General features: G+C 36.5%; 1 protein-coding gene across 3 annotated transcripts in view; it reads left to right on the top strand.

Moving 5' to 3' along the window:
• bchs (WD repeat and FYVE domain containing 3 bchs) overlaps positions 1-26,586 on the top strand; it is a 1,877,108-nt gene that overhangs the window by 941,379 nt on the left and 909,143 nt on the right. For all 3 annotated transcript variants that reach the window (XM_090389621.1, XM_090389619.1, XM_090389620.1), the window contains exons 38-39: positions 4,410-4,611; positions 19,305-19,376. In XM_090389621.1, the coding sequence (XP_090245747.1) occupies positions 4,410-4,611; positions 19,305-19,376 (274 nt within the window). The remainder of the gene's footprint in view (positions 1-4,409; positions 4,612-19,304; positions 19,377-26,586) is intronic.

Raw genomic sequence — 26,586 nt, 5'->3', positions numbered from 1 at the left:
TTAATTTTTACTTTTTTAAAAAATTTTTTATTTTATTATTTTTAAATTTAATTTTAAACAAGTGTAGTGCCACTTTATGATCATTCTATACGATAACTAAGTGTCATTACTCCTGCTTGCATGTGGCCAAATTGGATACCTGAGTGGTAATCCCCTCCCCCACCAGCAGTGCCCTAAAGGAATAAGAGTAGAATGTGACAGCACTGGCCTATCCTCCAATCAACATCAAATTGATCTATAGTATAATACCCACCTTGCCTTGTCATTTATTTCTTGGACAAACTTTTTATCGGCACACTTTTCTAACCATTTGTGCAAACACTCAAAATATTTGTGATCAGTGGATCTTATTATAGAAACCATGGGCCGTAAATACTCCAAATCAGTCAAGGCTTTGCAGCCATTGCCATATTTCCTATTAAAATTTCCCTTCATTCTATTTGAATAACTGCATTGGGGCTTGTCTGAATGGAACATTATGAATAATATGTTACAGGAAAAATTTGTTCAGGAATTAAGGAATTATCAGAAAGCTGTACAGTGAAGTTGAATTTTGATCAAAAAGTTTAATTTACTTCTACTTAATATATCACTTACATTTAGCACACCAAGTTTACTGCCCACTTTAAAATCTGGTTATTTAAGTTGCTACCTATGACTATATTGTTCAACTCCTGTAAGGTGCTATAAATCGCAAATTCCAAAAATGTGGCCACTATTAGACTGTGTCAAGGAGATATTATTTGTCCTAACTGTGGATCTGGCACCTCCGTAGCCAGGTGGGAAGGAGCAGCAATGCTACGCATTGCTGCTCCTTTCCTTCTTGATTAGACTGGGGTTCGAGCCCGTCACCACCAAATACAGAGGATGCGGAAAGGTCAGGGAATGACCACCGCATATCCCGGAGCAATATGGCCTTAGTTGCTAATGCTCCTAAAAACCAAATAACAAACAGTAAACTAACTGTGGATCCAAAGATTATATACAGACCGGCCGAATATGGTGTGTGTTATCGGTACTGGCAGTAGAAGTCGAGAGTGATGTATTAATTAGCACGTTGGCATGACAGATGATATAATGATTAGTTTTTTCTCATTATTAAAAGCGGATTATTGAAGTTCATGAGTGTTTTTGCTATTTAAAAAACCATATTGCTGGTTTCTTTGTACATTTTTAGGTTAAGTTTTGTAACTTAACCTTAAAGGATAGATTAGTCAAAAAAAGGAAAAGGTTTCTTATTTTTCGTTATATTTCATAACTGACCTTAAATGTTAGGCTAGAAAATAATAGGAAAAGATTTCCTTATATTTCTTAACCTAATCTTAAAGGTTAGGTTAGGAAATTATAGGAAAAGAAAGATTCTTTATACATATACATATCATAATGTCAATGAATCACTTAATGCTACGATTTTATCGTCTGTCATGCTTGCGTGTCAATCAATATATCATTTTTGACTTTTACTGCTGATAACGATAACATGCACCATCTGTTTACCAAGAATACATGGAGGCATGCAGTAGTGGGAAACCAGTTTGTCCGGAATTTTTTTTTTTTTTTTTTCCTTATTATTATTATTATTAGCCATATGGTGCAGGGTATCCTGAGGCTTATGGTGCACCAGCCAACAAAAATTCCCCAAATTACCCTGAGAGACAGAGAGAGAGAGAAGTAGAAAGGAATCACCAAGAAAGAGAAGAATGATGATATCCAGCTCAGCACTCTGGGTTTGCCAATCCCATACTCACCAGATGTGAGCCCCTGGGGTCTAGTAGTTTGCCGTGGTTCTCGTCTTGGATTTCTTTACCTTTGCTATTGAAGGAATATATGGGAGTATGGTGGATGCACTGAACCAAAATGCTTTTTGTTCATAAATAAAAGTTATTCCTTTTTGGTCTTTTTTTTTTTTTTTTTTTTTAATAAATTATTAATTATTTCTTCCCATGCCTGAAATGTAATTCTCTGCTTACATTGACTTTTATTTTTAATACAGATTCTTCTACTCCTGGATTTCATAACCTAGACCTCTACAGTGCTAAGACTCCTTTCAATCCACTGTTGTTGTTGTTAATGATATCTCTTTGTTGCCTTTATGTTATTGATGAACTTCAGAAGTATTTTGGTTTAGAAAAAGTGTTTTGAATACCATTTTAAATGTAGATGCAGCTTCTTTTTGCCCATCAGTCAGTATTAAGTGCTTTTTTTGGATTCCTAAAATTCCTGATTGCTCATTTAAATTTTCTTGAATACCAGCTGTTATAATAACATTCCAAGATCATTTACCCTATGAGTCACCAAGAAAATTAATAATAATAATAATAATAATAATTTATTTATCCCTATTTTATGTTACATTTTTTTTTTTTTTTTTTTGGGAGATAACAGCAAAAAGGGAGGGAGAACACATAAGCCAATGGCTTTTTAGTGGGGTGTTTCCTTAAAAATTATGAATATACAAATATATAATTGAAAAATGTACATAAATAATTTGGAGTTTTTTTGTACATTTCTTTAAAAAGGCTTCAAAAAGCATCACTATTTATAACATCATTGTGAACATTTTTACAATTAAATGAGGAGAGAAAAGAAAAATGATGAGATACATGCATAGAAATTTACAAACTATTTGCCAACTGCCTCCTCTAACATTTGTACATTATTTCCATGTTGGTGTTTTTAAAATCCAGGAGTTAAGTGGAAGGTAATTTGAATCAGACATCCCTGGTGATGTGTTCAATTAGTAGTTTCTTGAAAATTAGGTAAGAGATTCCCCATAGTCTCTTAAGATATGAGGATCTAACCATCCAAATCTTTTTTTATGCATTTAATTTCAGGAAAATGTTTTCAACTTCCCTGGGCTATTTAAGAACTGGGTAAGCTGTGCCTTTCATTGTTTTCACTTCCTCTTAAAATGTGTCTTAAATTCATTAAATATTTCAATAATACTTTTACCATGTAAAAAGTTTAGCAGTGTGTTTGGAGGCTGGAAAACAATTCTGATGTTGCTGTGTGGATATGATGAAAGCTGGCCAGTTTCTTCCGCTGCATCAGGTATGGAAGGTCATGCTCCCTATGTCTTATATGGGCATTAGTACCTGAGAGCATGACCAACTGTGAATACCAGGTGTGTTAGGCCATACAAATAATAAAAGAACATTGTTGATAAGCCAACAGTGCTGTATTATCCAAACTGTTTTTCCTACATCATTCAGCCACAACTCGAACAAAATATTGCATGCAGCAGGCCTAAATTATTTTCTTCATCTGGGTTTTTGGATTGGCTCTCTAAATTACTGTTAATGTCCCCTTTAATTGTATCTCTCAGGAGTACCACATCCAGTGGTTATAATTTATGCATGCCCTGATGAATTTGTTCCAATAAGGGATTTAGCATATCTTTAGTTTGAATTCAAGTGTGTACACCTTCATTTAAAATGTGGCCCAATTTCTTCAATTTTAAAATTTGCTGAGGTGAATTCTCTTTTCAATAATTGCAAACAGCTCGAAAGAAAAGATGGCAGCTTTAGTAAGTCTACCTGCACTCTCTCCAGTCAACTTATTGCACCACTTCCAGTTTTATTTTTAATGTTTCAAAATGTGTTGATTCAACCATTTTGCTCTTTAAATCTTGAAATAGTTTTGTTTATATTAGCATTAGTAGAGGCATATGATGCAAGAAAGCAAGCTTATGCAGCATCAGCCCAAAAAAAAAACCCCCCACTTCCACTTCACCCCTCCATTCGTTTGAAATACCTGTCCAGCTGAGCCTTAAATTTATATAGGCTATCAACTTCCACGACAAGGGATGGAAGTCTGTTCCACCAACCAACTACCCGCTGGCTAAAGGCAAATTTCCGCATGTCTATCCTACATCTGTCTTTCTTCAATTTGAATTTATGCCCTCTCAGGTGATTATTCTGAGCAAGAGGAAGAATCCCATCAGCATTGAGCATGCTCAAACCATTCAAGACTTTATACACCTCTATCAGATCACCTCGCTGGTGCCTAGTCTCCAGACCCTGTAATTTGCAAAACTTAAGCCTTTCTTCGTAAAAGTACCCCTTTGTTCCATTCACTAATCTTGTTGCCCTTCTCTGTACTCGTTCCAGCAGCTCTACGTCCTTCTTGAAATGAGGCCTCCAGACCTGTATACAGTACTCAAGGTGTGGCCTGACCATTGCCTTATACAAGGGAATAATCACCCCTTTATCCCTACTAGAAAAATTCCTGTATATCATTGACAAGACACCATGAGCTACTCTTGCAGCCGGTCTGCACTATATATATATATATATATAAGCTTTTTTTTTAGCATCTCAAAAAATCATTGGTTAGGTGCTAATGAAACAAGATATATATTGAATATACAAAAAATCTAAGCTTGTTATTTTGTTTTCTTGTCCATATAGGCAGTTCCTGTAAATTCTACTCATGAACAGCAGTGTGAATTCCAGACTGAAGTGTTGTCATCTCTCATGGAGCATCTTTTAGCTGCAGATGTTTTACTTGGTGAACAAGCAGCTCTTCCTATTGCATCTGGAGGAAGCTATGCATACATTACTCCAAATGTGTTTTATTTTACTGCTTGCTTAATTGATAAACTCTGGCAAGGTATGTAAGCATGAGCATGATTTTAGCAATTGAGTGTGTAATGTACTCTAGTGGGTATATTTAGTGGCTATAATATGTATATTTATTATGTATAATGTATACATATTATAGCCTATTATAGTATAATTATTATAGTATAATTATTACATATTAATGTATACATATTATAGATGTATGTATAATGTACTATAGTGTGTATAATGTACTATATTTTGAAGACTAAATGCTCAAGGCATAATACATTATGGGTTGAAATTAACTATATAATATCAGTGTAAATACACCACAACAGTAGTCTTCTCTACTAGAGAAGCACTATTTATTTGAAGTAGTGCAATAACTGGTATCTCGTTGTGAAGGTAGCCACAATATGAGATAAAATTTAAACGATGCCATTATACTATGTATGTAGTTAAACTTATTGGTAACCTATGGTGTTTTTATACTGATATTATATAACGTACTATAATATGTATATAATTGAGGAAAGACAGTTGTAGAATAGATGTGTGGAAATTTGTCTTTAGCTAGCAGGTAGTTGATTGCTGGAGCAAACTTCCATCTGTTGTTGTGGAAGTTGATAGCTTAAATAAATTCAAGAAAGAACTGGACAAACTTTTAGAGTGAATGGATGGGTGAAATGGGAAGTGGCTTGTTTTTTTTGCCTGGTGCTATATAAGCTTGCTTTCTTGCATCATAAGCCTTTGCTAATGCTATAGAAGAATTTTCTAATGAGCATTTACATAATAATTTTAAAATGTTATGAAATGTTGATTATCTCAGTACTTTGGAGAGTGTAGCTCAGCATTGAGAATCAAGAAGATTTAAAAAATAAAATGAAAGAATAAGAAAAGTTAGGGACAAATAAGATATTGGCTCAAATTATTATTATTTTTCTTCTGCTGAGTAAATTGGAACTGCTTCAAACTGTGATTGATATTGTTAGTATATATCAGACACTGAAATTTTTTTTTCAGTGTTTATAGTTTTAGTTCAGAAACAATAGACAAAAAAAAAAAAAAAAAAAAATAGAATGTTGCCTATCACAATTGACTTACATTCACATTTTCTGCCTACACCAAAACAGTTATTAATCAGTCCAGACTAGAATTTGAACAGCCAGTGGGTAGTTGATTGTTGGAACAGACTTCCATTTGTTGTGGAAGTTGATAGCTTAAATAAATTTAAGGCTGAAGTAGGCAAACATTCGGAGTGAATGGATGGGTGAAATGGGAAGTTTTTTCAGTAATAATAATATGCCTCAATTAATGCAAATCTCCTCGAATTATCCTTGCTCTCAGACTGAACCAGACAATCTTTTCATACAACTACAACCTCCTGTCTGTTTACTCATGATTTCAACAGTCACCACCCATTGTGGGGCTCTTCCACTATGGATATGAGAGGCCAATTAATTGAAACAACCTGACTGTTAAATTCTGGCTCTTCAACTCATATTCAACTACCTACAAGTGCTACATCAGTCATAGACTTGTCCATATGTTCAGCATCTCTTTTTCCAAGCATGGAATTGTCAGTGCTGAGTGATCCATTCCACAGTGACCATTTTCTTATCATCAATTTATTTAAAACATGGGTCGTGTCGTGTCCTAAAGCAGACTGGAAAAATTACTCAGTATGTGGAAAAATTCTAAGTATGTAGAGCAACAAAATATTGATGATGCAACCAATCACATTAGCAGCCATATATTATCAGCAGCTAAAATTTCCATTCCAAAATCTAACCAGCACAAGCTTGTACACCAAAACCGGTGGTGGAATGGAGATTGCTTCAAAGCAAAACAAGAAAAAAACCGTGCTTGGAACCAGTTTTGCAAATTCCCCACTACTGCCAACTTAATTGTTTTTAAAAAAAACTCAGAGCCAAAGCAAGACAAATTAGGAAAAAACCAAAATGTGACTCCTTGATTAACTTCGTGTCAACTATTAGCGAAAATACTGACACTCGGATTATGTGGAAAAAAATACAAGCTCTCAATAGAAATTTTATACTGTTACAGTCTCCAGTAATACAATGTACTGTATATTAATGTATTACAGTAAGCAATACGGTAATCCTCTCCTACTGACATTGCAAATACTTTAGCAGAATATTTCTATAATATTTCTGCCTCTCACTCTCATGTAACCTCCTTTCCATGCATTGAAACTAATCAAGAATGTAAAAAATTGAATTTTTCAACTAATCTCTCACTTCCATATAACCAGCATTTTACTCTATCTGAACTCAAGGAATCCTTGCACAAATTTCCAAATAGTACAGCAGGGCCTGATGGCATTCACTACAGTATACTGTAACATTTGTGTGAAGCTGATCTATAACACACTGTTGTTATTTTATAATTGCATCTTCTTAGAAAGCACATGCCCTCTCTTATGGCTTCATTCCTATATTTGTGGTGTATCGAAACCAGGCAAAGATCCCTCTCTAGTTGAGAATTACAGACTGATATCATTGGCAAGCTGTTCAGCAAAATCTTTGAAAGAATGGTGCATAAGAGGCTCACCTGGATTCTAGACTCCCAAAATCTTCTTTCTGATCACTAGTATGGCTTCTGGAAAAACAGGTCTACCCTAGATTTACTTTTAAAAATTTAATCCAATGTACATAACACCTTCATCAGGAGACAACATCTCGTGATGGTAAACCTGGATATTAAGAAAGCATTCGACACCAGATGGCCTTATGGTATTATCAAAGATATGCACCAGTTTAGGGCTGACAGGCTATCTCCCTCAAATCATTCAGAACTTTCTAAAGTTACGTACCTTTCAAGTCCGATATTAAAACATCTATCAGAATCTCACATTCAAGAAGAGGGTGTCCCACACAGTTCCATACTGAGTCCAACCCTATTTACGATTAGGGTCAACAATATATTGGAAGATCTTCCAAAAACTATTGAAGTATGTATGTACGCAAATGACCTCACCGTATCCTGCCACTCACAAAGTATGAACATTATTGAAAGACAGTTACAAATTGCTCTTAAAAGAATAGACTCCTGGACTTTAAGAAATGTATGCCATCTATCTGAACAGAAATCCACAACCACTCATATCTGCAAACTACGGCCACTTCATCCTAATCATAAGCTAAAGATAAAAAATGTTCCAGTTCCTCTTGCTCACACTGTCCATTTTTTTGGTCTGATACTAGATAGAAAACTGAACTTTCAAGCATGTGGCCTATCTTCAAACCATCTGTTTGAAGAAATTGAATATCCTCTGGTGTGTGTCATCCATGTCATGGGATGCGGATCGACATACTCTTATCTATCTTTATAGAGCTCTCATCAGGTCCCGTTTGGACCACAGTTCTCCAGTGTATGACTCTGCGAGGATGAGTACTTTAAAGTGATTAAACACGATCCAGCACAGTGCTCTTCGAGTTTCTCTAGGGGCTTTCAGAACATCCCCAGTTCAGAGACTTTAAATCGAGGCCCATGAACCTCCTTTACATCTTCGCAGGAAAACATTACTTCTGCTGTATGATGCAAAATTCCGCAGTCTTCTCCCTCACCCTTTTTAGAGATGTCTGTACAATACCGAATGGGAGTCACTTTACAATAGTAAACCAAATGAAAACCGACCTACTTCACTTAGACTTAAGGAACTTGTTCAATCATGGAACATAGAAATCAGCAATATATTTCAGGACATAACAACATCAGATCCACCTTGTACAACTATCTGTTCGATTTACAACAATTATTTTCAACAGTGGGGGAAAGAACACCTTGTTCTGTTCCAACGTCGCACAGTTACACGAAACCCACTCTGCTTCTAACTCGTAGGCCTGTGGAGCAAAAACCGAGACCCAAGTAAGTGCCGCGGCTCAAAAGTAGGAGATTACAGATTAAAACCACTGCTTGTGTACCATTCTGGAAATCCTTGTGCATTTAAGGGCATCAATAAAGCCACCTTACCTGTTCATGTCTAATCGAACCAGTGAGCATGGATTATTATTATTATTATTAGCCATATGGTGCAAGGAAGCCTGAGGCTTACGGTGCACCAGCCAAAAAAAAAAAAAAACATTGTGAATTAGTATTAGTAACGGCCGCATGGTGCAAGAAAGCCTATGGCTTATGCTGCACCAGCCAAAAAAAAAAAAAAAAATCCGAACAAAACAATGATAAAAATAAATAAATAACTAAATAATAATAATTAATAAATAAAAATAATAATAATAATTAATAAATAAAAAAATAATAATAATTAATAAATAAAAAATAATAAAATAAAAAATAAATAAAAAGGAAATTAAACCTATCATCCTATGCACTTCCCTTACCCGAAAGTAATATCCAGATGACCTTTGAATTTCCCCAAACTGTCGGCCTCTACCACCCATGAAGGCAACTTATTCCAGTAATTTATAACTCGCTGGCTAAAATAAAACTTCCTGCAGTCCAATCTAAACATTTTCCCCCGTAACTTGAATTTATGTCCCCTAGTTCTAGCATCATTTATAATCTTGAAAATTTTGTCCTCATTCATTTTACTGATGCCTCTCAGAGCCTTAAACACCTCAATCAAATCTCCTCTAAGGTGTCTAGTTTCCAAACTCTACAACCCACATATTCAAAGTCTTTCTTCATAAGGACGCCCTTTTGCCGATCTCACCAGGCGAGTTACACTTCTTTGCACCCTTTCAAGAAGCTCGGTGTCTTTCTTTAGGTGCAGTCTCCATACTTGAACACAGTATTCCAAGTGTGGTCTAACATAAGCCTTATATAATGGGATTATCACGTCCCTATCTCTACTTGCGAAAGTTCGATAGATCATCGATAGGACACCATGGGCCTTCCTTGCAACCTGTTTACAATGCTCAGAGAATTTCATGTCTGACCGTATCATAACACCCAAGTCCCTTTCCTCCAGTACTGGGTTTAGTTGAACTCCACCAAGTGAATAAGTTTTTTTGGGATTACTGTTTCCCAGGTGTAATACCTTACACTTTGTTGGATTAAAGCACAGCTGCCATTTTTCTGACCATTCCTGAAGTCTATCTAGGTCTCTCTGAAGAAGCTCAGCTTGACAGTGATCATTAACTACTCTACCAGTTTTAACATCTCTGCAAATTTAGACATCATGCCCTCTATCCCTTCATCAATGTCGTTTATGAAAATGAAAAACAACAGTGGTCCTAATACTGATCGTTGGGGAACCCCACTTCTTACATCAACCCAATCTGAGGAATAGCCATTTATCACAACCCTCTGCCTCCTGCACTGAAGCCATCCCTCTATCCATCTAAGGATTTTCCCAGTGATTCCAACCTGTTCCAGCTTATAAAGCAACCGCTCATGTGGAACTGAGTCAAAAGCTTTGCTGAAATCTAAATAAACAATGTCGAAATTATTCCCTAAATCCAGCTCGTGAGTGACCCTTTCGAAATAGCGAACCAGATTTGTTAAACATGATTTTCCCTTTAAAAAACCATGCTGAGTATCCTTGATAATTTCAATTCGATCCAAATGATCCTGAATTCCACCCTTGATCATTGCCTCCATGATTTTCCCTACTACTGAAGCCTCTCTTAAGATTATAGGGTATATTCCATCAACTCCAGGAGCCTTACTGGTCTGTAGGCTCGAAAGTTTTTTCATTAAATAATCTTGCAAAATTTCAATATCATTAATTACATATTTTTTAACTTCGCTCCCACAATTTCCCATTGCCACAAAGGGCTTTTCATTTGTAAATATCGATGCAAAATAACTGTTGAGTTCATCTGCAACGGCAGCTGGTGTATTTAATACTATCCCCTTTCCCTTACGTAAAGGTCTGATCTGGTTTCTCCTGCTCTTCTTGGCATTTATATATGTGAAGAATTCTTTATCCCCCCTCTTTGCTCTGTTTGCTAGTGATTTCTCATAAACTGCCTTTGCCTGTCGAACCTTTTCTGTGGCTCTATTACACATCACCTTTTGTAGTTGTTATAGGCTTCAGTACTTTTTATTGCTCTGTAACTTTTCCATGCCACCTTTTTCTGCTCAAGTAATGTGGCAACTTCACTATTCATCCAACTTGGAACCCTTCTCATGGAGTATTTTTTTAATGGTATATACGCATTCAAGGCATCTGTGATTAATGTTTTAAAAGCGTACCACAGTTCAATTGTATTCATTCTCTGCGCGATATATACCCAGTTAATAGAGGCCATGTAGAGAATGAATACAATTGAACTGTGGTACGCTTTTAAAACATTAATCACAGATGCCTTGAATGCGTATATACCATTAAAAAAATACTCCATGATGTTCAATACAATTGAACATCATCCACCGTAGAACTCCGTGATCACTTCCTGCTACTGGTTCCTCTACTGTCAGCCCTGTTATGTCATCTGATTCATTTGTGATAATGAGGTCTAGGATATTCTTTTCTCTAGTACTTTCCCTGACATGTTGATACAAATAACAGTCATCTAGTTGATTTAAAAATTTTGTTCCCCATGTCGAGTTTCCTTCCCGTTTACTCCAATCAATTAGAGGCAAATTGAAATCACCCATAATAAGGCATTAATGCTTACTTGCCCATTCCATTTGCATGTAGAGGCTTTTGTCAAAATCTTCACAATCACCTGGTCTGTAGATTACTCCTACTCGCATTATACCTTTGTTTCCAACTATCTCACACCATACAGACTCTATACTAGCATGTGAAATGTCTGAATCTGGGAAGGCTATTGTCGCACTCAGGCTGCTTCTGATAAGAAGCATAACCCCATTACCCCTTCTATCTAACAATATCTCTCTTTGAGAATTGGTTTAAATGCTGCTCTATTCCCGAGGTTGAAAAATATTGTAAAGAAAACGACGTTCCTTTGAAGATTTTGTTTCTATTAGATATGCTCCTGGACATCCTACACATCCAGATGATTTCAATTTGAATGTAAGTCATATTTCTACTGCCAAACACGACTTCACTCATCCAACCTATGGATCAGAGTGTTATTTCGAATTTAAAAGCATACCATTTACGCACAGTATTTGCTCAGGTCATGTGTACAGTAGTGGTGAGAAAAATTTTACGTTAAGAGACTTTTGGAAATCTTACAATATTTACTGTCAACTTAAACATTAATAAGGCTTGGGCAGAAATTAATAAAAGTTGTTTGAATAGCGCATGGAAGAAAATATAGATTCAAAAAACAAAAGAAATATTAGAGAGAAAACAACAAAATACAGTATTAGTATATACCTACATATCATAAGTATTAATATGCTTGTATTCAGTTTTTAAAACGTTGCTACATACAAAATCATCGCTTCCAAATTTTTTAGCAAATTTTTCCACTTGAGCCTTCAAGATTGGACTGTCTATTGAAAATACAGCACTTCTTTGTGTAGTAAACCATTGAAGCAATGCTTCATTGGCATTTGTAACTGTGCAATTTCTTTCTTTTTTTTTTTTATATAAGGTTATGTTCTTTTCCAGTGCCGATATATAAAATGTTTATTCTTCCACAATGTAATTACTATTGAAGAGGCCAAAAACATTTTAAACACTTCAGCATTTTTTGGCAACATGTTCTCACAAATAATTTCAACTTTTTCACAAATCGAGAGAGATTTTTTTTTGTTAGTAGACATGTTTCCAAAGGAAGAGTTTGTTTCTAACTGATTTTATTTAAAATGACAATGAAGTGATTTACGTACAAAGTTCTTAGATGTCCCGAAATGCAATCAAATCCTTAGAAGTCACAAAATGCATACAAAGTTCTTAGAACTCCTATTGACAAAATTCTTAGAGGTCCTGAAATGTATACAAAGTTCTTAGAAGTCCCGAAATAGATTTATTGTTCAGTGAATAGAAGACAATCTGTAAATAGAATATTGCAACAAGCAAAATGCCAATACAGTATTGTATACCCCTGTCTGCGAAAGGAGAAGGTCATAAACCAGCTGCTAATCTGATGTGATGCGTGTGGTCATAAAAGCTAAGTCGTATTTTTCATTTTTGTCTGTTCCAAGAATTGGGTTTTTTCGACAATTAAGAATGTTTGCATAGTTACCAAAATTTGTATGGTATGTAAATCGTGTAGTACGCTTGTTATAACAGTGAGCAAATGTAATGTATATGCATAAATTAAAACCATTATGGCTTTCTGCTCGTTACACCCATGATTTCCTTATTTCTGTGCTCATTATAATCAATTTCAAATGTACTTGGATTTTGGTAAAGCTTTTGATACTGTTGCACATAAAAGACTGCTGTATAAATTGGAGCATTGTTGGCATTAAGGGCAAGTTACTAATATGGATAAATGGATGGTTAAGTGGAAGAAGATAGAGGACAGTTATTAATGGAGTTCCGCGGGGTTCGGTAGTGGGCCCATTGTTGTTTTCTGGATTTATTAATGATACTGATGAAGTTATACAGCAATCATACAGTATATCAGGTTTAATATCTAAGTTTGCTGATAATTATAGTGGTTGACAGGATGGTTAATGACAGTAATCAAGGTAAGTTACTGTAACAAGATCTAGAAAAATTAGGCAAAGGCTGAGAAATGGCAATTGAAGTTTAACATTGACAAATGTAAAGTATTGCATATGGTTAGTAGTAATCCCAGATTAACATACAACTGTGAGGTACTATACTCAAGTTAGCGTGAAAAAAAAGACCTGTGAATAATTGTGCAGTCAGATATGAAGATCTCCAAGCAATGCATACAGGCTGCCGGGAACTTTGCTAACAAGGATAGGGAGACACATCCTGAGTACTGCATACAGGTCTGTAGACTTCATATTAGGAAGGATGCAGATCTTTGGAATGGGTGCAGCGAATGGCCAAGAAAAAAAAAAAAAAATCACATGGTTTCCTATGATTTTCAATCTGTTCAATCTGCTCTTTCAGAGAAATACAAATGGGGTCCACTATAATATAGAAACACATGTGAATATTTAATTTGGCCTTTGCATTAATGATTTCTCCCTCCCCTCATTAGAAAAAATTAGGGTTGTAAATGACAGTAATGGCAGTGTGTTACTGCAGCAGGATCTAGAAAATTTGGGAAGATGGGCTGAGAAGTGGCAACTGAAGTTTAACATTGACAAATGTAAAGTACCATATGGGTAGAAGTAACCCCAGAGGAACGTACCAACTGTGTGGTACTACACTTAGGGTGGTAGAAAATAAAAAAAAAAGACCTTGGAGTAATTGTGCAGTCAGATATGAAGTTTTCTGAGCAATGCAGACAGGCTACCTGAGCATGTCATGGGGTTTTGTCAATGATATAGATAGGAATTTTGCTAGCAGGGAAAAGGAGGTGATTTTCCCTCTGTATAAGGCAATGGTCAGGCCATGCCTTGAGTACTGCGTGCAGATCTGGAAGCCTCATTTTAGGAAGGATGTAATTTGCTTGAGCATGTACAGAGTAGGGTAACAAGATTGGTGAGGGGAATGAAGAGAGGCTTAAGTTCTGCAAATTGCAGGGGCTGGAGACTAGTCACCTGCGAGGTGATCTGATTGAAGTGTATAAGGCCTTGAATGGGTTGAGCATGCTGAATTCAGATGGGATTCTTCCACTTGTTCAGATTACGAACCTAAGGGGGCTTAAATTCAAATTGAGGAAAGACAGCTGTAGAATAGATGTGCGGAAATTTGCCTTTAGCCAGCGGGTGGTTAATTGCTGGAACAAACTGCCATATGTCATTGTGGAAATTGAGAGGTTAAATAAATTTAAGGAGGAACTGGACAAAAATTTAGAGGGAATGGTTGTGTGAATTTTTCTTTCTTTTTTTTTATTTATTTATTTTTTATTTTGGCTGATGCTACATAAGCTCATATGCTTGCTTTCTTGCATCACATGCCACAATTACCATTACTACTTTTGTTTGCTACTAAGTGATTGATGATGCAATATATATATATATATATATATATATATATACTATCATTGAATTATATTAAATATTAACATAAATTAAATTATAATAAAGTGAATAAATAACTAAATAATTAGGCGTTCATTAGAGGCAGCGACATGCAATTCCTCCATATGAAGCTGAAGCACATCCAAAATTTTAAATTAAATAAAATTTAATTTTGTTTATTTGTTTATTTGGGTTATTTTTATGTTAATTTTCGTTCTACAGTTTTTGCCATACTACTGGCTTATGTTTATTTTATTTAATTTAAAATATTGGAGATATATATATATATAAATATAAATGGAGAGTGTAAAGGTAGGTAGATAATGTGAAAGTTCGAATGGAACTGAAATTGTAATTATGGAGAACAAAGAAGAGAAAGATGATAATAATAAGTAATTAGAAGTACTTAATGCTGTGTGTTCTCTGATTTTAGTGCCTTCTTCTGGGACCAGCCATTGAAATCAAAGGAAAAAACGGCAAGAAGTATGGCCTCTGTTTCTGACCTGAAATGTACGCAACACATGGTACATGTGAAAATTCATTATTGAAGATAAGGGTTAAAATTTAAATTTAAGTCATATGGCTTATGTATAGTTCATGGCTGACCTGACAGAGGCAGAATGCAAAGATTAAGAAGAAGTAGGATAACTTACTGAGGTCGAGTAAGGCATATGATCGTAAAGAAGGTCTGTACTGCAGTGGGGGGTAATAAAAGGTATAATGTCAGGAAGTATTTATGGTATAAGATAGAGACCCCATGTATAAAAAATCGGAAAGTTAAGGAAATAATAAAAATTAAAATAATGGAAAGTAAAACTAAATTACACTGGCTACCCTGCATGTCATCAGTTAGAATCTCAGTTAGATTAAATTCAATTTCTAATATATAAGAGGGGTAGAAATTAGAAATTAAATTAAATTTCTAATATATAATGTACTAAACACGTGAAATAATGCGTCCCAGGATAGAACAGAGTAACAAGTTTGCAAAGTAGCATTAAATAGTCGCTAAACTTTATTTAGGCAAGAACAGTGCGTCCAGTAGTAAAGGAGCATCTCTAATATTGCGTTCGATAAACTAATGGCTCATGAGAAATAAAAATATATAGAAAAGAAAGTATGAAGAATACAGAAGAAGACACAAATAGATCTTTCTTGGGCAATGTAGGGTAGCTATTCCTGTTCCTATCCTACTATAGGAACAGGAATAGCTCTCAACATAGGACACACAGCATTAAGTACTTCTAATTACTTATTATTATTATTATTATCTTTCTCTTCTTTGTTTTCCATAATTACAATTTCAGTTCCGTTAGCACTTTGACATTATTTACCTACCTTTATACTCTGCATTTATGTATCCATTATGGTCGTTGGGTTCTTCCTGCTGAAATTTAGCAGTGTCCTTGGTACATAAATTAATTAATTAATTAATTAATTATATTTTATACTGTTAAATTCTTATAAAAAGTTATATATATATATATATATATATATATATATATATATATATATATATATATATATATTTTTTTTTTTTTCTTTTCTTTTTTTTTCCCGCTTAGTTTTGATGATGATGCAGTTTTATTCTTATTAAGCAGAAGTAAGCTTTAACAATTGCCGACAAGACTTCTACTTTTTTCAATTACTATCCTTAATTTGGCAAACAGCTGTGAAGCCAAAATATTAACATGAGGCAGAGATGTGAAGCACTTTATTCCCCGAAAATAAAAAGGTTTGCAGTAAAAAAAAAACACTTCATTACATGCAAATAATTTAATGAAAAAGAATAAGCTACGAACTGTACATTACAATCCTATCCTGGAGATTATCTTTTAGTGGTGATGAAAGGAAAGAATGAAAGATACATAAGAATACATAACATTTTAAAACACAGACACAAAAAAAAAAAAAAAAAAGAAATTTGAATTGTAATTTATTCTCTTCATTAAATTATTTTCACACATAGTGTACATAGTGATTGGTGTTGAGGCACCACCGGTGATTTCTCACAACTGCACCTTTAGCTCTTGTGAGGATAGCAGTGCTCTGTAAATGCCAGAAGTATGTGGAGATGTGTGTTTATGTAGATTTATATCGGGTTCTTCTGTCTTCTTGGCCATGGGACCCCTGTTGTGACTTCACATTGCCCGTACACACCACTAGGAGTTGAGCCAGGCTGTACAGTACAAATTGCTTCTCTGGCTAGTTGCTGCCAAGGTTGCCTAAGCTTCCTGGACAGAGACCAAATTAAAAATATAATAATAAAAAAATTAAATAAAATAAATAAAGGGGGGGAGAAGGAAATGGGGGGAAGATAAGGAAGGTAAAAAAATAGAGTTTGTTGCCATGAGCCAAGGCAATCTTAGGAGTAGGACAAAGTTCTCCATAAGAGTTTGTCAAGGTTGTGTTATTTCTGGTCAGTTATACATAAGAGTCTAATTTAGGTACCTTTTTTTGTCAATTGATTGTCATTGATATTATTTCCTCTGTTGGCCAATTGCTGGGTTTTCTTTTGTGTGAAGAGGTCTTGCGTGAAGCATATGAAGGCGTGGTAATCCTGTTCAGAGTCTAACAGTTGGCTCTCTCTCGGTTTCTTGGTAAGTATGTTATCCTAGTAATGAGGATGCATCATAGGTCATTATATAATGGACAGTCATACATCAGGCATTGCCAGTTCTCCAACCCCCCCCCCCCCCCCCCCCAAGAACAGGTTGGGTCCTCTGCAGTGCCCAGCAAGGAGAGTTCATCTTTAATAGACCTGTGTCGGGTCAAGAGAAAAGTTGGGGTACTGGCTGGGGGAGAACTCGGGTACACTCTGCCAATGTCAGGGATAAATTTTCGTGTGATTTCTCCTTTAGGTGAGTTTGTCCATCTTTCTTGCCATACCTGCTGCAAATGGGTAACAAGGCTTTTCTTTTCTGCTCTGCTGCTGTTAGCTGGATCCACTGTGAAGCCTAGGAAGGTATAGGGGATCCCTTTGGACAGTTGGTACAGAAGTCCACAGTGGATGATTTCCAAACCAAGTGGAAGCACACTAGCCAAAGTCTGTAGTGCATGGGTTCTAACTGTGTGCAGCAGGCATGGATGATGGTTAAGAGGATTGAACACTGAATAGTTTCGAGTGTCTTCCTGTTTATTGCAGTTGTGGCCTTCATGATCCAGATGCCAGAAGCATAGGTAATAGCTAGAATAAATGTGGCCTTGTAAAACAATGACAGAGTGCACCGTATCAGTCCCCAATCACGTCATGAGACTCTGGCAACCAGGGCAGTATAATTTCTGATCTTTGCCCTCAGATATTTAAGATGTGGTTATAATGACAGTTTTGGATCAAGGATGATTCCAAGATATTTTAGCTGCTCTGTTAGTTTAAATGTTTTACCTTCAATTTTTTTTGTGGTGACCATCAGATATTTAGAGTACCTTTCAACTGGATAGAGCTTGTTTTCATTGGGGAGATCCTGAGATAGTGCAATCCTGCCCAGTCTTGAAGAAGTCGGAGAGAACAGTTTGCCATGTTCTCAAGCTGTGTTCTAGTGTTGGCAGCGACAGTGAGTATGAGGTCATCTGCAAAAGCTTGCAAACTAACCTCACCCAGATCAATGTGAAGAAAATCATCCATGACAATATTCCACAAGTGCAGAATATTGTCATGGATGACAGTACAGAACCCTTGGGACAGCCCATGCAAACCTGCCTTGTGAGTTTCTGGAATAGTGTGTTGATAGACACAGATCTGTCGGAGAGATAGGTTTTAATGAAGCTATAGAGGTTTGTTGGTAAGTTTGCTTTCCAGAGACTGCCAAGGACGCTCGGTCACCAGAGTGAATCGAATGCCCCAGCAAAATCAATGGAGATAACAAGAAAGTATTTCTTATCTGTTAGTATCCATAAGGAGGTTTTGGAGAGCATCAACTGTGGAGCACCCTGACTTGAAACCATATTGCTTCTGTGAAGGAAGGTTTGTATTTGAGTAGTGATGTTGAATTCTATTGCACAGCAGATGTTCAAGGAGCTTACTCAGGACTGATATGAGAGCTATTGGCCTGTAGGAGTCCAGCAGTTCTGGTGGCTTGGTGGGATTCTTTAGGATTAACTTGACATTAGCTATTTTCCAGTCATTGGGGTATTTTCCAGTTTGAAGGCAGTTGTAAAGATTTAATATGAGCTCTGGTAATTATTTTCATACAGTGTTTCATACTCCAAGTGTCATTATTATGGACACTTCAGGCATATACCATTTGATTGTCATTTACAATTTTGACAATGTTATCATGTTGCACCAACCTCACCTTGTCATTTTTTTAAACCTGTGTAATGTGAGAACTGTCCTTTAAAATAATGGAAAGTTTTGGATGATAAATGAAGTATGATGAAATTTTTATAAAACACCATAAAACATGTTAAACTGTGTTAAAATTATTAGCTTACTTCAACAGAAAAAAACAGCACAGAACATGAAACCAAGAGAAAGTATCACTTTTCCAGTTTTTTTTTAATATTGTAATACTGAAATGTGAATTGTGAAACATAAAAATTGCAATGTTCTCTGTTTGTGAGATTGCCATGTGTTTTCTCTAACCTGCTATAAAATAATTTTAAATCAGGTTTCAAGTTAGTTCCTGTGGGGACTTGTAATAAAAGTCATTATGCTGTGTTTATCAGTTTTTAATTTTCTTTATCTTTATTTTAATTGTTCATTAGTAATTACCCAATAGTTTTCTAGTGCTTGAACTGACATCTGTGTATTTTATTGATTTATGGTAATATGATCTTTAGGTTCATTTACAAGGGATTCTCATGAGGTTCTTGACTTCACAATTAAACTTATCACACAAGCTAGACGAAAAGGTAATATTTTCTATTTCCATATAAGTAAACATAAATTTTCCCCTATATTTTTCCACTATATATAATGTAAGAAATTTATTATAAATTTTCTGTATTTGTATGTAATATAAAGTGAGAAAGTGTAAATTTTATTAAATATATTTAAGTTAATTTGCTGGTGATCTCTAATGCTGGGGGTATCCAATAATTGCAAAACTACCACTTTTCAGAATTCCAGACTTCATAGAATTTTCCAGAATTTATAGTTTTCCAAGTTTTTTTGGATGGGGCCAAAATAAACTCATTGATATGGGCATCTGTTGATGGTAAGGGAACCTCCAGTTAGCATCACTTTAAAATCCAACACCTATAGCCTAGGTTCCAGGCTAACACCATAGGAATTTACTGTGTTTGCCTTGTGCTGCAATCCTTGGAAACACAGAAAGGGGGATCCTGGTGGTTGGGGGGGGGACAGCTTCAACATTTCACTTTGGCCCCTGTGTGGTCCTGGGATGACTTGCCCCAGGATCATTTGGCTAGTGGGTTCACCTGCAAGAGCCATCCATGTCATGCCTCTTCCTTCGTGGTCCGAGGAGCAGGATTCGGGATGTTGATGGTTCAGTCATGTTAGCTGGGTGTATCCGCTGTGTCTCACTCTCGAGAACATTTATTGCTTCCGGGTGGGTTGAAAGCCTGGGCACTGAACCATATGGAAAAAAACTCTCTCTCTCTCTCTCTCTCTCTCTCTCACACACACACACTTACTTAGCCAATAGGATGGAGTTCCCCCACTGATCAGTCTCAGCTATCAAATAATTCTATAACTAAACAACTTCTTCCAACAGTGAAACATGCCCACCTCCGGTTTTTTTTTTCTGAGCCACGTAAACTGATGGTCATCAAAAGGCAATTTCAGAAAAACCACCTGGGCAAAGAATCTTCACGCTGAACCAGAACTGAAGCTCAGACCAAACATCAATTCAGTAGCACCCGAGACAAAATTCTTGGGGCTTTTACTTGATAAAAAATTGATGTTCCTCCAAGATATCTCCCAACTCTTGACAAAATGCGTGAGGAGGCCTGAACTCCTTACATGCCATTTCATCTAATAATCAGGGACTGTGTTCTTTGGCTAGATCCAGTTTACCCTCAGGCCACCTGTATTTCCAATATGGATTTAGGACATTTCCTGTCCAGATTTTATTTGTCTAAGCAACTGAACTGTCTCTGTTGCTCCGACAAAAGCAGTTGTCACTAAAATATACTTTTAAACTAAAATCTCTGCCGGCCCACCCTGTATAGACTTCTGTTTTTTGGCTGTGTTGGAAAAATTTGTATGGTTCCATCAGACTGCTAGCCATCCCTTTGGTATTTGTATGTAGAGAGCTTAGCATCATGGTAAATGATGTACCAGAGTGGAAGGCAACCCCTTCCACTCTGGTACATCTGATGTCTCTGTGTCTGTGTTTTGTAAATGAATGTCATGTATCTTTTACCACATTTAGTCACCTGAGTGGGCCTGTACACTCATTCGGATACTATCTGATGATGACCATGTGTCAACTGTTTTTAACTTCTTAAAATTTGTAGACTTGCTTAAATTCATATAAAATATTAAAATTATGCATATATATATATACCTTTACTTATATATAACTGTAGACAGACCATAATATAATCCCTAATATATCTCTTGATTTAGTGATAAATTTCTGTAAGTCACTGAAAGATTTTGTCCTAATTATATCATTTATTGTTTTTATTAGTTTTTCTTCTTTTACTATTTTTCATGACTGTTTTTATTTATTTTTATTTGATTTTATTTAATTTTATTTTATTTAAAATAAAATAAAATTTTATTTAAATTTATTTAATTTTATTTTATTTTTATTTTTATAACTGCTATTGCTGATGTGGGAAAAAAAAAAAAATCCAAACCATATTAAGCTAAAACAGATAAAAGCCACACAGTTTATTAGATTGAAAAGTCCACTAATTATGGACTTTTCAAATAGGATTCAGTTTTTTTATCACTGTTTATATTTACAACATAATTTTTCACATTTAACAATTTAATATAAAATCCAACATTATTATTATATAGCACTAATAATGCAGTCATGAGTTTCTAATAATAGTGTTAAAATATTGAAGGGAAAAAAACATTTTAAAAAATCATAACAATGCAAAACAGAAAAGGGATTATTACTAAAATCCGATTATTATTATTATTAGCTATAATGTGTAAGGAAGCCTGAGGCTTATGATACACCAGCCAAAAAAAAAAAAAAAAAATTCTGAATTACCATGAGAGAGAGGGAGTCAGAAGTAGAAGGCAATTACCAAGAAAGATAAGAATGATGATATCCAGCTCAGGACTCTGGTTGTGCCAAGCCCATAACTCACCAGATGTGAGCCCTTGGGGTTGAATATATTTTCTAAAGTCAATAGAAAACTATATTTTTTGACATACTAGTTTTGAGCTTGGGGAGTTGGTTGTTAGGAGTCCAGCTTAAGTTATACAGGGTGTCTCAAAAATATTGGTACAAACGTTTAGGGGAGGTAGGTAACATCTAAAGGAATGTGAATCGCATAGGAACCCATAACCGAAAATGTCACCGTAAGTCGGTACACAGCGCTGTTCATCAGTATGCGAGAGGGAAAATTTCTGGTTTACTCATTCAAGCAGTAGTCGCTGCACGAAGAGCATGCATTGATATATATGAACTGTGAGCTGGCAGACATGCACCTAGTGTTATGGATTAGCAGAGGGCAATGGATGAACCGCTCAACGAATTTATGGGGAACGCTTCCCAGACAGACATGTACCGGACCACCGTTTGTTTGCACGTGTGCATCAAAATTTGTGCGATTGTGGGTCATTTAGAGGTAACAGGAGTAGTGCAGGCAGACCACGTTTGACGCGAACTTCCACCATGGAAGAAAGTGTGTTGAATGCTGTCCAGAATAATCCTACTACCAGCACACATGCCGTTGCCTCTGCCTAAGGAGTGTTTTGTTGCAGTGTACAGCGTGTCTGGCACAACGATTCCTTACACCCCTTTCATCTCCAAAAGGTTCAGTTACTGCTCCCCCAAGATCATCCTGCACGTGTGGCTTTTGCGCAGTGGTTTCTCCAAGAAAGTGTTCAAGACTTGAATTTTCCAGCCTATGTTTTGTTCAAGGATGAGGCTTATTTCACTCGGGAAGGCTTATTCAATCAGCACAATGCTCATGTGTGGGCTCACAGCAACCCACACGGTGTGCGCCCCCCCATGCGGCACAACATCGCTTCGCAATAAATGTGTGGGCAGGTATGGTCGGTGACTGCTTAGTCGGCCCATACCTGTTACCATCCTGCATGAACTCCGCTAAATATCGGATCTTTCTTGAACAAGTTCTACCAGGGTTACTTGACGATGTTCCAGCAAATGTGAGACAACATTTGGTTTCAATATGACGAGGCGCCTGCCCATTATGGAAGGTGTGTTCCTGACCATTTGAACAGGCGTTTTGGCCATGGTGGACCCGTTGCCTGGCCCCCACGCTCACCTGATTTATCGAGCCTTGATTTCTTTCTGTGAGGGGCCCTCAAATCTATCGTGTATGAATCGCCTGTGGAGACAAAAATGGATCTCGTGGCGAGACTCATCTGTGCTGCTGCTACTGTCAAAGAAACGAAACTCCAGGTGTGTTCGACTGTGTCCACCAATCCATGCTGCATCATTGTCACGCATGCATTGTGTCTCATGGTGGAACCTTCGAGCATCTGTTGTAACATCATGAAATGCATCCATCTCGTACTCCATTGTTAATATTATGTCAAGTAAATGTTTGCCACTAATTACTGTCTTGTGTCATTTTTGCTTCTTGTTCCTCTGCTACTACTTTCCTGTGACGTTTCCGATTATGGGTTCCTATGTGATTCACATTCTTTTAGATGTTACCTACCTCCCCCAACGTTTGTACCAATATTTTTGAGAGACCCTGTATATTATCACTTAAGTTGGGTTGAACTCCCCTTTCTAATATCTTTGATTCAACTGAATATTACATCACTGCTAATCAATATAGCTCCTCAGAGCCTTAAACACCTCAATCAAGTCTCCTCTAAGGTGAAAGACTGAATATGTGGATTACACATTACCAACTGTGCAACCCACATATTCAGTCTTTCCTCATATGGATGCTCTTTTGCCTATCTCACCAGACTTACTCATCTTTGGACCCTTTCCAGAAGCTCAATGTCTTTTTTAGGTGCAGTCTCCATACTTAAACAGTATTCCAAGTGTGGTCTAACAATAGCCTTATATAATGGGATTATGACATCCTTATTATTGGTTCCTTATTTCTACTGGCAAATGTTTGATAAATCATTGATAGGACAACATGGGCCTTCCTTGCAACCTGCCTCCTACAATACTCGGAGGACTTCATATTATTATTATTAGCCATACAGGGCAAGGAAGCCTGAGGCTTATGCTGCACCGGTCAAAAAAAATTTAGCTATTACTCTGTGAGAGAGAGAGAGAGAAAAGTAGAAAGGAATCACCAAGAAAGAGAAGAATGATGATATCCTGCTCAGGACCCTGGGTATGCCAAGCCTATACTCACCAGATGTGAGCCCCTATCCGACCGTATCATAACTCCCAAGTACATTTCTTCCACTACTGACTTTAGTTCATCTCCAATAAGTGTATAAGTTATTTTGGGGTTACTGTTCCCCAGGTGTAAGACCTTGGACTTTTCCTGGATTAAAGCATAGCTGCCACTTTTCTGACCAACTCTGAAATCTGTCTTGTTCAGTCTGAAGAAGCTCTGCTTGGAGGTGATCATTAACTACTCTACTAATCTTTACATCATCTGCAAATTTTGACATCATGCCCTCTATCCCTTCATCAATGTCATTTAAGAAAATCAAAAACAACACTGGTTTCAATAATGCCCCTTGGGGGAACCCTTTCTTACATTAACCCAGTCTGAGGAATAACCATTTATCACAAAGCTCTGCCTCCTGCCCTGAAGCCATCCTGCTATCCATCTAAGGATTTTCCCTGTGATTCCAACCTGTTCCAACTTATAAAGTAACCCCAGATGTGGGACTGAGTCAAATGCTTTACTGAAATCTAAATAAAGAGTAGTAGTAGAGGCATATGATGCAAGAAAGCAAACGCAGCCAAACAAAAAAAAAAACTTTTGATACACCCATGCCCTCTAAAAGTTAGTCCATTTCTTTCTTGAATTTATTTAAGCTATCAACTTCCACAGATGGAAGTTTGTTCCAGCGATCAATACCATCTGGCTAAAAGAAAATTTCCACACATCTGTTCTATAACTGTCTTTCCTGAATTTGAATTTATGTGCCCTCAGGTTCATAATCTGAGCAAGAGGAAAAATCCCATCAGAATTGAGCCTGCTCGACACATTAAGGCCTTATACACCTCAATGAGATCACCTTGCAGGTGCCTAGTCTCCAGATGCTGCAATTTGCAGAACTTAAGCCTTTCTTGGTAAGAGGACTCCCTTCGTTCCCTCTTACCAATCTTGTTGCCCTTCTCTGTACTCGCTCAAGCCACTCAACATACATCTTTCCTAAAATGAGGCCTCTAGACCTCATTTTAGTATTATACTAGACCTCATGACAGTATTCAAGTCATAGTCTAACCATTGCCTTATGCAAAGGAATAATCACTTCCTTTTCTGTACTAGCAAAATTTCTGTATATTATTAAAAATACCCCTCAGTTTTCTGAGTGGTGCAGCCTGTCTGCACTGTTCAGAAAACTTCATATATGACTTCACAATTACTCCCAGGTCTGTTTCATTATCTGCTGTGTCACCCTATTCTTTCTGTACTCATTTTACTCCCCAAATTCCAATTCTACACTGCTTATATCTGTGTGACACCATGTCTCTGATATCCCAACAATATCTGTCTTTGATGTCTTGACCGCACTTCAAATTCAACAAATTTATTAACTATATTCCTAGCATTGGTGTACATGCAAGTATACATGCACCTGTTCTTACTTGTCATTACTCTATCACAGCCCATGTATTTATTTATTCCATGATGACTCCCACTAGTCCCTGAAAGCCCCCGCACCCCACCCTCCATGTCACTGCTCATTCTAATAGAAGCAGTGCAAGAATCAGCTTTACCTCTGCCTGTGGTTACTGTTAACCTTTTAGTCCGTGAATCCCCCCCCCCCAAGCTAGCAGTTTTCTGACCCCTAACACTGCCTTGATAGCATCTGAAAACACTCTTGCATCCCTTCTATTTAAGTGTATCCCATCCCATCCCTGTAGAAGCACTCTTTCCTGTTAACAAGCACTGACCACACTGAGAAAAATTCTAGTCTGTGAGCCTTGCACAGTCTTTCCAGGGCCGAATTGATTGACAAGGCTCTCATTGTATACTTCCTCCTATCGTGCCTGGGCAAAATTGTAATGTCAAAATTATTCCCTAAATCTGGTTCATAAGTGACCCTGTCAAAATAGCTAACCAGATTTGTTAAACATTATTTTCCCTTTACAAAACCATGCCGTATATCCTTCAGAATTCCATTTCTAGCTAAATGCTCATGAATTCCACCCTCAATCATTGCCTCAATGATTTTCCTTTCTACTGAATTTAGACTGTGACCAGTCAGTAATTTCCCAGTAGACTCTTAGAACTGCCTTTATGTATTGGAGATATATTAGCACTTTTCCAATCTGGTTGAATCTCTCGTCCATTGATTCTCTCATAATTAGCCTTAATGGTTCAGTGCACTCACTTGCTGCCTCCCTAAAAATTATTGGGTATGTGCCATCAACCCCAGGAGCTTTACTCGCCTGTAGGCTCAAAATTTTTTTCATTAAATAATCATGTGAAATTTCAATATCATTAATTACATATTTTTCAACTTCACTCCCATAATTTGTCATTGACATAAAGGGTTGTTTTTTTTCCTGTAAATATCAATGCAAAATAACTGTTGAGTTCATCTGCAACATCAACTGACATATCTAATACTATTCGATGTCCAGTATATAAGGGTCCAATCTGATTTGTCTTTCTCTTCTTTGCATTGATATATGTGAATAATTATTATCCCCACTCTTTACTCTCTTTGCCAGCGATTTCTTATAATCTGCCTTTTTTCAGCCTAACCTTTTCTGTCGCACTATTACGGATCAATTTGTAGCTGTTATAGGCTTCAATACTTTTTATTACTCTAACTTTTCCA

Source organism: Mastigoproctus giganteus, chromosome 2 (genome assembly GCF_048544385.1).
Source record: "Mastigoproctus giganteus isolate SK-2022 chromosome 2, ASM4854438v1, whole genome shotgun sequence".
Lineage (NCBI taxonomy): Eukaryota > Metazoa > Arthropoda > Arachnida > Uropygi > Thelyphonidae > Mastigoproctus > Mastigoproctus giganteus.
The sequence above is the reverse complement of the archived record's forward strand: the minus strand, read 5'-3'. Positions and strand labels throughout refer to the sequence as shown.